Raw genomic sequence first — 16,180 nt, forward strand, 5'->3', positions numbered from 1 at the left:
ATATTTGATCCTTTATATTGAACACTCAATATTTCATCTACATTCAATACTTTATTTCATGGTGCCATCCATTTTTATTTTATTTTATTTTATATTATATATTGTATATTCCATATTCTATACCCCACATTGGTTCTGCAGGAATATAAATAAAACATAAAAAAAAAGTGTTGGAACTCTTTTAAACAAAATAATATATATATATTGTGTATATATATATATATATATATATATTATGTATACACGTGAAAAAAATATTCGAGCGAGGTCGTTGCCAGTGCTGCTGGACTGGCTCCTGTGCAGGTGGCACATAAAAAACACCATTGAGCGTGGCCGTTGCCAGTACCGCCTGACTGGCCCTCGAAGAAGAGTTAATCTTTGATCTGCAAGATATGTTGCATGCAAACAATAGATACATCAGAAGCGTCTAGTATACATTGGAATCTGCACCACCCACTGAATACAAGATAGTTATTTATGCAAACAAAAAGCTTATTGCTGAGCACAGGGGCCGCTACAATGCCCCTGCTGAAAATGAAGTAGCAGCTATTATTACAGGCGACGAGTATGGAAAGCGAGATATTATTATTCAAGGAAGAGGAAATAAGATTCAGCAGATAAATGCAACCCACCAATCATAGGATGCAATCCAGTATCCATCAATCTGTGTATTTGACCATGATGGGTATCATTTTGGTATAAAAAAAAAGAAAAACATATGTAATTTCCTTCAACATATGTGATAGAATTCATCTCCCATCATAAAAGTGGTAAATTTGGTATTTTCATTTATTATTATTATTATTATTATTATTATTATTATTATTATTATTATTGTTATTATGAATTCAAAATTGATTTCCCAATTGAAAAATAAATTGAATTTAGAATAACAACTTTCTATACAATCTATTTTGCTTTTTTCATTCCCAGGCAACACTCTGTGTGTGTGTGTATGCGTGAGTGTAAAAATATATATGTATATATGTACATGTGTGTGTGTGTGTGTGATTCACCCTGAGTGATATAGATATAGAATGTATCAAACTGTCTACAAGCCGCCCCCAATCCTTTAAATAAATGAGACGATTAACCTTTAATCTAGTTATCTTCTAACCATAGGCTGTACAAACAACTGCAGAAAATTGGGTGGGATGCCAACCAACGTCTCTCTGTGGGTGTATGTGCTCATGTGAATGTACCTATATGCCTCCTGACATAAGCTAGCAAACATGATAACCTTTCATCCTAGAAACTTTAGCCTGCATATATATCTTTTCTTTTCCTTTCTCTTCTTTCTAGTACAATTCCTTTCTCTTAAGCCTAATGTAATTCAATCCCTCCGTGTCTATCTCCTATCTACTTCCCCTGTAAAAAATTTGATTGTTGTACGAAATAATGATTAATACCAAATGCATTTTTTGGTTACTTAATCCATTATCATTATCTTAACTAACACTACAGAGTTCCTGCAGTAGATTCCAATGGAAATATATCCCGACTGCAGATGACACCAAGTAGCCCAAACTGTGCCAGTGCTCTACTCAACACTTCAACACACTAATCGACATATACCCATTAGTCCAAAATATTAAATATATATATATATATATATATATATATATATATATATATATATATATATATCCCTTTAGCATTTAAACCGGCCATATCCGGCCAAAAGTATTCTGCCTGTTTTATGTTCAAACTGGCCAGATCTGGTCTCTCACACAAACCCTACAATATCGTTTTTAAAATTAACAACTGCCTCATCAAAATCTCATAGCTACAAGATAATGCATAATTAGTTCAAAACAATGTGGATGAAAAAGCATTAATTTTGGCAGAATAATGTGAACACTAAAGGGATATATACACACACATACATACTTTCATTCATGTATATATGAAATAAGAAATAATGAACAGCCCTAAATAACATGATAGCCTGTGAACACATTGATATTGTATCAGTAATGTCTGTTTCATTTATTTTTCAGTTCCTGATCCACCTATTATAATATACTTTCCTACTGTAACATATGAAATGGCAAAAGTGGTATGGGCACCTCCAAAGAAGCCAAATGGCATCATTCTGAAATACAGAGTGTCTTACGGACTAAAAGCTAACTTCAGTTATCAACAACCAAATTATACAATTGTAAATGCCAATGTAAATAACTTCACAGCATACAACCTCAAAAAAGAGAAGTATTATATTTTCAGTGTTGCTGCTAAGACTGCTCTTGGCTGGGGAAATGCAAGTGAAGTTTTGGTATTCACTACTGCTAAAAGATGTGAGTGATTTCATTTTTTACCAATTATTTTTTTAAGCCACTTTAAAAGACTTACAGAGGGGGAATGTTGGTAAAAGTTACCCACTGTAGTGAAATATGGAATATCAGAAGGTATTTTTAGTACAAAATATTTTAATCTATTAAAAGATAATGAGAGTTGACGAGTCATGCGAGCAGAACCAGTGTATGTTCATGAGTCAGAGAAAGCTTTCTAACTTACATTTAAAATATGGATTCAGTTAGAAGTTGTTATAAGCTAACAGAAACTCAGCATAGAGTTGTGGGCTGATGGCATTCAGAAGTTCATGGAGCAAAGTTGGCATAAATAGAATAGGCTGTTTGTGATGTGTTCAAAGTTGTGAGCAGATATAATTCAGAGCTAGCAGTGCGAAGTTGGTATGAAAAACAAAGAGGTTGTTCCAATGTTGCACATATGCTGTCTTTCCGCTAAATTGTTAAAATGCCCACCTCTCTTCTTTGGCAGAGAACTGCTTTTGGTATTAATACGAACCCAGCCATGATTGGCTGGAGTTTGCCGTAGCACCACTATGCTACAAGGCAATAACAAAAATAACTTTCCTGACATGTTACAAACTAATACTGTATTTTCCAGCATACTTGTCAGTGTAGTACAATATTGTAAACATGTTGAGTAAACATCCAAACATCATTGTTATCTTTCCAAATCCTGCTGCATTTCAGATAGAAGCTTTGGTCCTCCAAAATCATCTTGTATGACTTGCACTACCTTTTTTGTCTGAAATATTCAAAAAAAGATACAGTATTTTGGTTTTTCTTCATAAGTAATTTTTTTGTTGATACCCTATATAAACATTTACCTGTCTTCCTCCAATAAATAATTTATATTTGATGCATCAGTGAATTTAAATGATACAGCATATTTTGGAAGAGATTTAGTACAAGGGCAATGCAGTTTTCAACATAACCTTTTGTACTTGATATATGTTAGATATATACTGAACGTTGTTGGTTTGTTGGTTGTCATTGTTGTTTAACCCCAAATCAGCTCCTACCAAGAAAACTTGTGATCAGAGACATTCTGTCTATGACCATTCCATCTTATTTTCAAGTGTAGTGTATCTTTGATTGCAGCCAAGTGTCGCCTTCCTGGCACGTGTAGAGACATTTGAGCGAGATCGTTGCCAGTGCCCCTGGACTGGCTCCTGTGCAGGTGACACGTAAAATACACTATTTTGAGCATGGCCCTTGCCAGTACTGCCTGACTGGCCTTCATGCCAGTGGCACGTAAAAGCACCCACTGCACTCTCGGAGTGGTTGGTGTTAGGAAGGGCATCCAGCTGTAGAAATTCTGCCAAATCAGATTGGAGCCTGGTGTAGCCATCTGGTTCACCAGTCCTCAGTCAAATCGTCCAACCCATGCTACAAGCATGGAAAGCAGACGTTAAACGATGATGATGATGATGATGATTAGGTTGAGGAAAAAGTTTGTGCGCCGTGTTAAAATAATGCTTTTTTTTAATATATTTTTGTGGTGTGTGTGTTCATTCAGTTCATTATTTTAATGAACTTTTTCCTCAGCCATCACTTATTTAGGTGGAAGGTTGTTGTTAGAATTATATAGATAGGGTTACTATTTTTAGCAGGTTGAGTGACCACTTAAAGATTCACTCATTTGGTTGAAATTGTTTCTATTTCTCCCTGTTGTGTGTTTCATATTCTCCCTGTTGTATATTTCAACAAAAAAAATTTTCCATAGAAATTTGATTTTTAACCTTTTTAACCTTATAAATTTTAACTGAAATCAAAGTAATACAGAGAAGGAATTATTTCCAGAATTATGGCACAAATGAACTGAAAAGTTTGGTTTTTGGTGACAGGACAGTATTGGAAACAATAAAAGATTGTAATATATACTTTAAGCCCATTGGATCACTTATTTCAATCATTTAGTCATGTCATTTGACATAAAGTCAGCTCTGACCAATCAAACAGATGGTCAATGGCATTCCAGCTATGATCAATCCATATTTTGTTTCATGGAACAGTATACCTATGACTACCAATGCAACCTTACCTTTTTAAACGTTTTTGTTGTCATATTTCTGTTGGAATACACTTCATCATCATCATCGTTTAACGTCCGCTTTCCATGCTGGCATGGGTTGGACGGTTTGATTGAGGACTGGCAAACCAGAAGGCTGTACCAGGCTCCAATCTGATCTGGCAAGGTTTCTACAGCTGGATGCTCTTCATAACGCCAACCACTCCAAGAGTGTAGTGGGTGCTTTTTACGTGCCACCAGCACGAGGGCCAGTCAGGTGGTACTGGCATCAACCATGCTTGAATGGTGTTTTTTATATGCCACCAACATGGGAGCCAGTCAGGCGGCACTGGCAACAACCACGCTTGAATGGTGCTTTTTAAATACCATTGGCACAGGAGCAAGTCAGGTGGCAATATAATAAAATAACTATGTCCTTATTAACCTTGTGTTTGGAATATGAATTTGCATGAAATATGCAAGGTTTTAATTTAGAACACTTTAAAAACAGTAGGTTTATATCATAGAACCAGTGAGTGGTTTCAGGCATGTTGATATCAAAAAGAATAAGACAATAAGATACAATATGAGGTAGATTTGGCTGCTATTTCTAGCAAGGTTGGAAGCACTGTAAAAGTTTTCTCATTTGCTCATTTGAAGTACTGCTCTTGTTGCTTAGGTCCAGTCTAACCCTGATTGAGCATGTTCATGATCCATCTCATCTTATTTTCTTTAGGCATAAAATCTGTAGAACAACTTCAACTGTATCCTTTTGCAAGGAGATTTGCTGGATATTTTGGCTGCTATCACTTGAAATTCAATCAAACCTATAGAAGCACTTTCATGAGATTATTTCAAATCCTGCTGTACTCTTATATCCTGTCACCTTCATTGTATTGTGTCTGTGGCTATGATCAATAACTTTCTACAGTCCAACCTACCTAATCTCCAAGTAACACTGATGTAGTAGGTAGTAGCTACAATGCTGTTTGTTTAGTTGCAATGTCAACTTTGCCAGCTGTGTTATGTATAGGTCTTTTGCTTGCTGTGACAGGAACAATTCCTGCTGAAAAAGAACAAGTGATACAAGCCAATGAAAAAGTGTCTAAATAATTACACAACCTCTGAGAAAAAGCAAATAAATCTCTCTTCATCACACTATACTGTGATTCTAAAAAAATAAATTATAAATTAAAAAAAAAAAGACAAGAAGGACGCATTGGGTAGTGTAAACTTAGATACAGTATGCCTGAACAAACTACAGGCAGGTTACAGCTAGAATATCTTTGGTCAAAGGTTTGCAAAACTGAGTTTCAACTGAGGTTAATAACAACCACCACCATAGATGTTATACAGGTGTTTCTTTTCTATCTGTTTGTTATTATGATTCAAAAGGAATTCACTTTTCATAGAAATATAACATTCTTATTAATGTTGCTATTCAGTTATTTTCATCTGGTTTCTAATGTCATTTCTCAAAACTACTAATACTATTGTGTCTTTTTTTTTTTTACTTGTTAAAATCATGTACAGTTATTCTCTTATAATGGTATTCTTGTTTTAGATCCTCCTGAAAGCCCGTCAAAGCCAGTTAAAAGTTCCCGAGTTTGGTCACGATCTATCACCATCAGCTGGCATCATGGTAACGATGGCTATGGACCATTACGGAACTTCACTATCCAATATCAGAAAAAATACCAGCAAGGTTGGGACACAGTAAAAAGTGTTGTGCCACCTTCTGTGACAACATACACCATTACAAAGTAGGTTGAGGATTTTTTTTTATTCATAGTTGCTGTTGTTTCCATTGGTGCTGCTTGTCTATTCAAAAATCAAGGACAGTGCTCTTTAGCTAGCTCATGATGAATGTTGTTGATGTTATGACTTAGGATTGAGGTACGCCTGCTATTTGTGACTACACTGATTTGTTAATCACTGTTTTACTGTATCAGTAGAAGCAAAATTTGCCTAAGCATGTGATTGATAGTGGATACTTGCTAACAATGACATGCAAAGATGCAGAAATCCAGATTTAGCCATGCCACTGCTAGACTTTTTGTCTGCTAAATGGTGTACTTCTGTGCTTTATAGCACTATATATCTATACAAGAAGCTTTCTCGAGACAAATTCCACCATGTTGTGGCTTTCTATGATATATCCATTAAGTAAGGTAGACAGCATGATAAAATATAGTGTTTCATTTGCAGAAAAAGTGTTTTTCAATGATTCATTTAAATACAGCAGCACCGGAATGAGATTTTGTATTTTTACTATTACAAAGCAAGCATGTTAATTCAGCAATTAGCTGTATATGAAGTTCAATAGAATCTGCAAGCTGAAAAGAGTAATCACTGTCGCAATAAAGTTTGGGGGGAAAAAAAAAAAATCAACCAGAAAATACTTCTAATTTTTAAAGCTGAAAATTCAGTTCTGTATAATTAGTTATTGAATATCAAATTGAGAAAGAAATAATAACTTTCCTTTAAAACCATTTTGAAAGAGTTTGTAAAAGCATAGTGAAAATAGTGGCTTGTTCTTCCATTCCACTTCTGCATTGGGGATAATAATAATAATAATAATAATAATAATAATAATAATAATAATAATATAATAATAATAATGATAATAATATTGGCAGTAATAGTAATAATAATAATCCTGTTTGCCACTTATGTGGAAGTTATTGACTGGAATACTCACAGTCAATGTACGAACATCTGGAAAAAAAATGGGAGTCCTGCCACATGAGCAGAAGGGTTGCAAGCGTAAGTGCAGAGGTACCAAGAATCAACTCCTGATAGACAAGCAAGAGGAGGAAAAGAAACTTAGCCGTGTCGTGGATTGACTATCGTAAGGCGTACGATATGATCCCACATTCTTGGATTATGGAGTTTATGAACCTATTTGGTATTGCATCGGATGTTGAACGATTGCTTGGAAAAAGTATGGCGAATTGCAGGACAGACCTGACAGCATACAGAAGAAGTTTAGGGGGGGAGCATCTTCCAAGGGGACTGCCTGCTCCCACTGATCTTTGTACTGTGCTTGATACCACTAACACTGATTTGAGGAAAGCAAAAGTTGGGTATGTATTCAAAAGCTGCCAACAAAAAGTCAACCATTTGTTATTCATTGATGACCTCAAACTTTATGGGAAAGATGACGTCCTAGTCAGTTCCCTCCTTGATACAGTGTATACCTTCAGTGCTGATGTCAGAATGGAGTTTGGACTGAGAAAGTGTGGTGTGTTAGTCTTGAAGAGAGGCAAAATCAAATGTATTGATGGGCTAACGATACCGTTGGGGGAGGTTATAAAGCAGATAGAAGAGACAGGCTACAAGTATTTGGGAAATGGATAAATTGATGGAGAAAGAAATGACAGAAAAATTTAAGGTGGAGAACTTGTGCAGACTGAGACTGATCCTTAAGTCAAAATTAAACAGACAGAATAAGATCGAAGCTATCAACACCTGGTCGGTTTCACTCCCTAGATATGGAGCAGGGGTAATCGCATGGACAGTAGACGATCTAAACATCTTAGACAGAAAGACAAGGAAGTTGCTAACTAGACATGAGTCACTACACCCAAAATGTGACATAGACAGACTGTATGTACCAAGAAAAAGAGGGGGAAGAGGACTTATTGGATATAAACACAGCATTAGAGCAGAAGAAAACAGCAAAGCATGGTATGTAAAAAATGCCACAGAACCACTACTATTAGAAGTAAGAAGGTCAGGCTTGTGTAGGCTGAAAGATTGCAAAGATAAAGCACTATACAAGAAATTGCAAACAAATGAAACTGAAAATAGGTGGGTAAACAATAGAATGCATGGACAATTTCATTGGGATCTTGAAGATAAGATAGACAGAGAAAAAAGATGGCTGTGGATGACTAAAAGTGATTTAAAACCGGAAATGGAGGCTTTAATCTGTGCTGCCCAAGAGCAAGCACTAAGAATCTTATATGTCATCCTCTTTAACCATTTTGATACCAACCCAGCGGAAACTGCTTCTGGCTCCATAGTACAAATGTCTTGTTTTCAAAAGTCCTGAATTAAAATCTTCCACCAAACAAACCTTAGTTACAATTTATATTCCTAACACTAGCTTAGTGATAACCAAGTTGTTTTACTAAATTCTTTGTTATATTTAAAATTAACTGAAAGTAACACAGAGCATCTCAACAGAAATATGGTAACAAAAGGGTTAATCTTGGTAGAAAACATCAATGTAGAAAACTTCAGTGTCAACTACAAATGCTATACCACACAATTTCTGATGATTTTTTTTCCTAGAGGTTTCATATTCACGACATAGCGTTGTTGTTGTTGTTGGCACTCCGTCACTTACGACGTCAAGGGTTCTAGTTGATCTGATCAACGGAACAGCCTGCTCGTGAAATTAACGTGCAAGTGGCTGAGCACTCCACAGACACGTGTACCCTTAACTTAGTTCTCGGGGATATTCAGCGTGACACAGTCTGACAAGGCTAATCCTTTGAATTACAGGCACAACAGAAACAGGAAGTAAGAGTGAGAGAAAGTTATGGTGAAAGAGTACAGCAGGGTTCGCCACCATCCCCTGCTAGAGCCTCGTGGAGCTTTAGGTGTTTTTGCTCAATAAACACTCACAATGCCCGGTTTGGGAATTGAAACCGCGATCCTATGACCCCGAGTCCGCTGCCCTAACCACTGGGCCATTGTGCCTCCACTCACAACATAGCAAACACTGCATTTCAAAAACTAGCTCTAACTTCAAGACCAGAAAACACATCAGCTCTGATTATCTGCTGACTCTTGACAAAGCTCAAGTAACAGCCATAATGAAATACTACTGTGATGTCTAGAATGCTGGTGATACTGCATTACTACATGCCTAAACAACCTAAATCACATCCATTAAAATATCAGGTAATTGATTATCAAAAGAATTACATGCCAACTCATTCCAACCCCTAGCCAACAGAAGTGCTCTCTAACTACTCCTATTTTGTTATTTACCACTACATTGATCTCTGTTGCTCAGAACTAACTTGTTATATACTATCTCCACCCAACCGAACCAGACATAGCTTCTCCTCATATCTTTCTAGCCTAAGCTCAGCTCTAACCACAATTCCTAATCCTGCTTCCTCAAATGTTATCCCCTTGGAATTTTCTTCCCACCCACATTTTTCCTGCAGCTGATGATGACCTACTAATGTTCAGTCTCAACATCAAGTCTCATCAGTGATAAGATATGAATTTTTTTGTTTTTTAACCTTGTAACCTCACGTTCTGACTTGGCAAGATGTAACTCATTCCTAATCCAGCCTGTTTGCAAAACTAAATTTGAAATTTGGATAATGAAGGTGATTAGGATGAGGGTAGTACTAATGCAAACATGAACATAGGTAAAATTAGATTCAATAAAATGTATATCAGTAGCACATTCAATTCACATCATATTAGACTTAATTTCAATGCATCTAAAATTCTTAATACTTTCTTCACTTCTATAATCAGTGTATTTTGGCATGTTTTCAAAATGTTTTCCAACACATCATTCAATATTTGTTTGGATAAATAAAACCAGGCTGGAAAAAAAAATGTAACCATTCAACTCTACCTTATACTAGAGTAGAAATAATAATTACTGTTAATAATAATGATTATAAATAAATAAATAATGCTGATAATTTTTTTTCTTTTTTCAGCTTAAAGCCTAATACTATCTATCGATTCCGAGTAGCAGCCACAAATGATATCGGTACAAGTAATTTCAGTGAGAGCTCCGATGATGTTCGTACAGAAGAAGATAGTAAGTAGACTAGCTAAAATTATCAATTAACTAATTTCCATGTAATTAATGATATTTATTGAATGATCAAGTTTTTATGTATTTTATCATAAAAGAGAGACATTACAGAATGTACTGGGTGAAGTGCATCAAGCTAAGTGGCTGGAAATAGGAAAAGCATGGAGCTCTGGAAAAACATGCCAAAATAAAACATACAAAAAATGGCACAACTAATCTCTTCCTGTAGCTCTTCACATGGAAGTACATTGTGTTCTTCTGCTGCTGGTATATTTCCTTTTTCTGTCTCCAAACCCTACAGATTCTCTAGTGCAACAGGTGTTTCTTTAGAACCATAGTCTCCAGCAGTTCATTTTTCACTGCCTGTATATTATCCTCTTATTTCACCTTTTCTAACCACTTCTTGATCATTGACTTGGTTAGCCAGTCTCTGTTCATTCACATCCTAGTGGTAACATTCTCTCCAGAGATTTAATAAACCTTTTCTGTTGCCTCATATCTCAGACAGACTTCATCAATTTATTGTGTTCTTCTGACCATAGAGGACAATAAATTCGGACCTCTTTTGCCATTGTTGGTCAGCAGCTTGATTATGACTGGGCTTGCACCACTGTTCCACAGAACATCTGCTGGACTCAACACCTTCACTATTATGACTTTTAGTATATAACCCCATTAGCATCATTAGGTTTAGATTCAATCCTTGGCATTTCTCTCATAAATAAGGGTGTATTTTAAAGTTTCCACCAACAAGTAGTTTTTTTTTTTCTTTTAATGTCATCATCACTGGACCAGTCATCATACAAGACTCCAAGAGACCTGTCTAACACTATTTAAGCTAATAGATATTAGAGATGGCTGACTGCCACCTCTGGTACTTAACCTAGCAGCGACTGTAGATAAGTGAAATAAGAACAACACTTGTGTTGGGGGGAAATGTTGTATCTGTAAGCTGCAGGAAGAAACTGAGAATTGACATAAATAACTGAGAGAAGCCTCAGAACTGAAGAGAATATGTTCATGGTGACAATGATGATGAAAATAATAATTACAGATAATGATAAAATAAAATGATAATGATGATAATAATAATTACAGATAATGATTAGGATAAAAATAATAGAATATAATACTAAGAATAATAATGAATAACAGAAAGTTTATTGTTCAATTTTTCTATTTGTAATGTGAGGGTTTTTTCTGGGGTGCCTGTTATTGGTTCTGTCTGAATTTAAACTCTCAAGATGATGGACCTTTTCTTCAAGTTTATAAAAGCATAACTTATTTTATAGTTTACAGTTGTATTTTAATTTTTTGACTGTCATCTCACTGAGATAAATACAGTAAAGTACTAAGGTCAATGTAATTAACTAATCCTCTCCCCTCATAATTGCTAGCCTTGTACCTAAATTAGAAATAATAATAATGATAATAATAACAATTATAATGATTATAGCATACCATACAAAATGCTTAATGGCATTTCATCTGTCTTTATGTTCTGATTTTAAATTCCACCAAGGTCGACTTTGCTGTTTGTCCTTTCCAGGGTCATTGAAATAAGTACCAGTTGCACATTGGGGTCGATGTAATCAACTAGTCCCTTCCTCCCAAATTTCAGGCATTGTGCCTATAGTAGAAAGGATTATTATTATGGTGGCAAGCTGGCAGAATCGTTAGCATGGTGGACAAAATGCTTAGCAGCATTTTGCTAGTCTTTACATTCTTAGTTCTAATTTCACCAAGGTCAAGTTTGCCATTCATCCTCCCTTGAAATTGCTGACCTAGTGCCAAAATAGGAAATCATTATTAAGGCAGTAAACTGGCAGAATTGTTAGCATGACAGGTAAAATGCTTTGCGGCATTTCAACCATCTTTACATTCTGAGTTCAAATCTCTCCAAGTTCAACTATGCCTTTCATCCTTTCAGGGTCGATAAAATAAGCACCAGTTGGGCACTGGAGTCAAGGTAATTAATTTACCCTCTCTCCCAAAATTGCTAACCTTGTGTCAAAATTTGAAACCATCATTATTATTTATTGAAGAAAAAACAAAATCATTGTTATTAATTTATATGCTATCACAAGCTGTTTAGAATAATACATTTGAATTTTTGCTATTTCACAGAGCCAGAAGATGCACCAGAGAATGTAAAAGTGGTTGCTGTATCTACAAATTCAGTCAATGTTACTTGGCAGGTAAGTGACATTCAATGCCATTGGCATCTATCGTCATTTATCACTGATTCATTCATCACTGATCTGGGTTAACGCAAGGTGATAATTCTGAACTATGTTATGCTTATCACAAAATGATCTGAGATAACACAGTTTGAAGAGCAATTAAAGATACGGCTTGGACTGCAAAACTGCACTCCAGTGACTATACACAGTGCTCAGGACAACTAGGGCTCTTGAAGCAAAGCCTGTTTTTCCTTTGTATTCTATTATTAATTCATTACTGATTCATTTAACATGGTTTTCTTATTTTTCATAGAACCAAACACCTGTGATGAATACATATAGATGTATTATTAGTTTACTTGAATTATTTATATATAATGTTTTACTTGAATTCTTTTGCTTTTGTTAGTAATCTTTTTATCCACATCACTTACCAGTATGGAAAGGTGCCATGACGTATTATTCCCTGTTTTCTCCCATGAATAAATAACCAGTCTTTCTCAGGTTTTAAGCCAGACATACCAAGCTAAATATAAACCATTGATTTATTATTACATGGTTGGCTGACTGTATCCAGCCTGTAAACTGTAACTTGCCACCTCATTCTACCAATTGATATTTAAACAAACTGGTTCAGCAAGCCACAAAAAAACAGCTTGGTCATTTACATATTGTCATGTTGCTGGTTAATGAGAAGTGTATTACCATCCACTTCGCTTGAATATTTGCATCTTATCAATCCAAGAAGCTATAGCTGTTTGGCCTTCATAATACTGAGAATTTTATTCCTGTGTCAATGCCTGTATGAATGTACCTGTTTGTAATTTTATCACAGAATAAAAGCTGAAAGTTCATATTGCACAGCTTTCAAACATATAGGCACCGGCATGGCTGTGTGGTAAGAAGTTTGCTTCCCAACCACATGGTTCCAGGTTCAGTCCCACTGCATAGCACCTTGGGCAAGTGTCTTTTACTACAGCCTCAGGCCGACCAAAGCCTTCTAAGTGGATTTGGTAGACAGAAACTGAAAGAAGCACATTGTGCATATATGTGTGTGTGTATATATATATATCTTTGTGTCTGTGTTCTCCCACTACTACTTGACAACCAGCGTTTGTGATTTGTGTCCCATAACTTAGGGGTTTGGCAAATGAGACTGATAGAATAAGTATCAGGCTTAAAAAAATAAGTCCTGGGGTCAATTTGTTCACCCTTCAAGGTGGTGCCCCAGTATGGCTGCAGTCTAATGACTGAAACAAGTAAAAGATAAAAAGTATATAAATACACTTTAGTGTGTTCAATATATATATATATTCATTTATTTCTGATTTTTTTTACATTTCGTTCTTCATACTAGCATGTATTAGATGAATATGTTATTGAGGCATTTGTTTTACCACCAAATGCTCTGCCCGATGATACTAATCCTAACTTGGTTTTCAAGTTGAGGATCTCTCATTCCATATGGCTTTGGAAGCAAGCACGTCATTTCTTGAGATGTGCCAAGTATCACACAACTGTCATGAGTTTCATATGAGTAACAGATGTAAACAAACACAGGTACACACTCACACACGCAACAGACTTCTTTTTCAGATTCCCTCCACCATATCCATTTATAAGGCTTTGCCCAGCCCTGGCCTGGAGTAGAAGACATTGACTAAAGGTGCTGCGCTGTAGGACTGTACCTGAAGCCATGTAGTTGGCTGGTAAACTTCTCAACCACACACCCATACCTGCACATACATAATATACAGGCATGCAAGCATGGCTGTGTGGTTAAGAAGTTTGCTTCCCAACTGCATGTCTTCAGGTTCAGTCATACTGCATGGCACCATTGGATTTGTTTGTCAGAAACTGAAAGATGCTTGTCTTGTGTGTGTCCTTGTCTTGATATTGCATTATTGTCACATAATAGTTATAAAAGGACATCACTATCATATAAGCAGTATCCTTCATTTCCAATTTTCTGTGAAAACATGTCTGGCCATTGAAAAATATTACTTTAGATGGAAATAGGTGAGAGTTGGCAACAGAAAAAGCATCCAGCCATAGAAAAATCTACCTCAACAAATCTCATCCAACCCATATGAGCAAGATTATCATCAAACAGAAATTACAGTTCTGAACTTGTGGCTGATCACCAAAAGTAGAAGATAAATATCATAATCACACTTATTATTTATTTAACCAACAGACAATAAGCAGCAAAATTAATTTTTCTTGCTATGAAGACCACAAGGTGATGGTAAAAGGATTGGTCAAAACTTGACAAGACATGAATTCTCCTTCCTTGGCTTCAATAAATGTTAATCAAAGAATCAATCTCGAGGCAATGATGCAGGATTTTACTGGAGAGAGTACTAATAATGTCTAAGATAGCACTAATACTAAGCCTCATGGGTAAGTTAAGAAGAACACAGGACGAGTAGAGTAAACTGTAAATAAACCAGCAGATAACAACCACAAACCACTGTTGTATCTTTTCCAAGAAAAATCATGAATCTTCAGATATTGACACGGAAGTGTATGACTGCCAACACCTAGAACATGTCACTTGAAGAGGAAGAGATCTCAATAACATTAACTGGTGTGTATCAGCAATACTTTATCAGTGGTTTCATTATTTGTTGCAAAGCAAGTTGAAAATTCATAGAACAATCATGTGTAAAATATAACCTACAAACCTGGCCCTCATAGCAGAATCACTACCAGAACTAGAGAAGAAATTTCAGGTGTGGAAGCATATTGGGAACATATGATTCTGAAGTGAAAATAAATATCCAAGAGATAAGGCCTTAAAAAAAAATAAGAAAGCCAGTCTGTGTGTGTTCATGCGTGCATGTGTGCGAGCAAGAGAGAAGACTATTTTGGTTTGGTCAAGTGATGCAGAGGGATGCTGACATCTCCATAAAGAGCTGTCAATCTCTCAAAGTGGATGGAAGTGGGAGACCCAGGAAAGCATGGGATGAAGTACCTCAGGAAGCTGAACCTTTCAAGTGAGATGACAAAGGACCGAGACATCTGGTTGTATTCAAGAAGTCCTGTACCTCACAGCAGAAGTGGTAAGACTGATCTGGCTGGTGTGTAAAGCACTCATGGCAGTGCCACATAAAAGCAACCAACACACTGTAAAGTGGTTGGCATTAGGAAGGGCATCCAAATCAGACTGGAGTCTGGTGCAGCTTCCCAGCTCTGGTAAAACCATCCAACCCATGCCAACATGGACAATAGATGTTAAATCATGATGATGATATATAAAACCCCAAAATCCAAAACTCCTCTTAATTTAAACATATTAAACAATGCAATTTTCTCCTTGCTGCTTTGTAAGATGTGCAAGCCAATTATAGAAATCCACATCTATCGATAATAGAAATCTCCTTCCATGATGTTTGATATAATTTTGCCAACAGGATTTTCAGTAATCTCCATGAGAAGCACACAGTTGCTTTGGAGATAAGACACTAGGCTACAGATTGATTAGACTGTCTTGAGATTTAATCTTCCTTCTACAGATTGAGTCCTCTGTCAAGCTTCAAGCTCAACATTTGATTACACATGAATGCTTATCTGAAGGAAAATCATCCAACTGTGGAAAGTATTGTTCCAAACAAAATGTAATTACTCAAAATTTCTACAAAAAGAGCAAAAATGTGGTTGAGAAAAAGTGTTCTATTAATACCATGAAAAATAGCTATTTCTCTAACTTTTAAACATTTTCTAATGTGTCCTTTCTTTATTTAGGAGAGCAGGGTGTGAGTTGAGAGAGATTTGGTAATTATTTCCAGCAGACTGAGCATCTGCATAGAAGCTTCTTTGTTGGTTCATATTTTATTTACCCTCTTGGCTATGTTTTATCTATTTGCTCCATTCA

The 16,180-nt window shown here is 35.9% G+C and overlaps 1 protein-coding gene across 5 annotated transcripts in view; it reads left to right on the forward strand.

Annotated features, from left to right (window-relative positions):
• Window positions 1–16,180, forward strand: part of LOC106871456 (protein sidekick-1) — a 648,066-nt gene that overhangs the window by 528,776 nt on the left and 103,110 nt on the right. For all 5 annotated transcript variants that reach the window (XM_052967564.1, XM_052967565.1, XM_052967540.1 and 2 more), the window contains 4 exons: window positions 2,001–2,297; window positions 5,885–6,083; window positions 10,020–10,123; window positions 12,248–12,318. In XM_052967564.1, the coding sequence (XP_052823524.1) occupies window positions 2,001–2,297; window positions 5,885–6,083; window positions 10,020–10,123; window positions 12,248–12,318 (671 nt within the window). The remainder of the gene's footprint in view (window positions 1–2,000; window positions 2,298–5,884; window positions 6,084–10,019; window positions 10,124–12,247; window positions 12,319–16,180) is intronic.

Source organism: Octopus bimaculoides, chromosome 1 (assembly GCF_001194135.2).
Source record: "Octopus bimaculoides isolate UCB-OBI-ISO-001 chromosome 1, ASM119413v2, whole genome shotgun sequence".
NCBI lineage: Eukaryota > Metazoa > Mollusca > Cephalopoda > Octopoda > Octopodidae > Octopus > Octopus bimaculoides.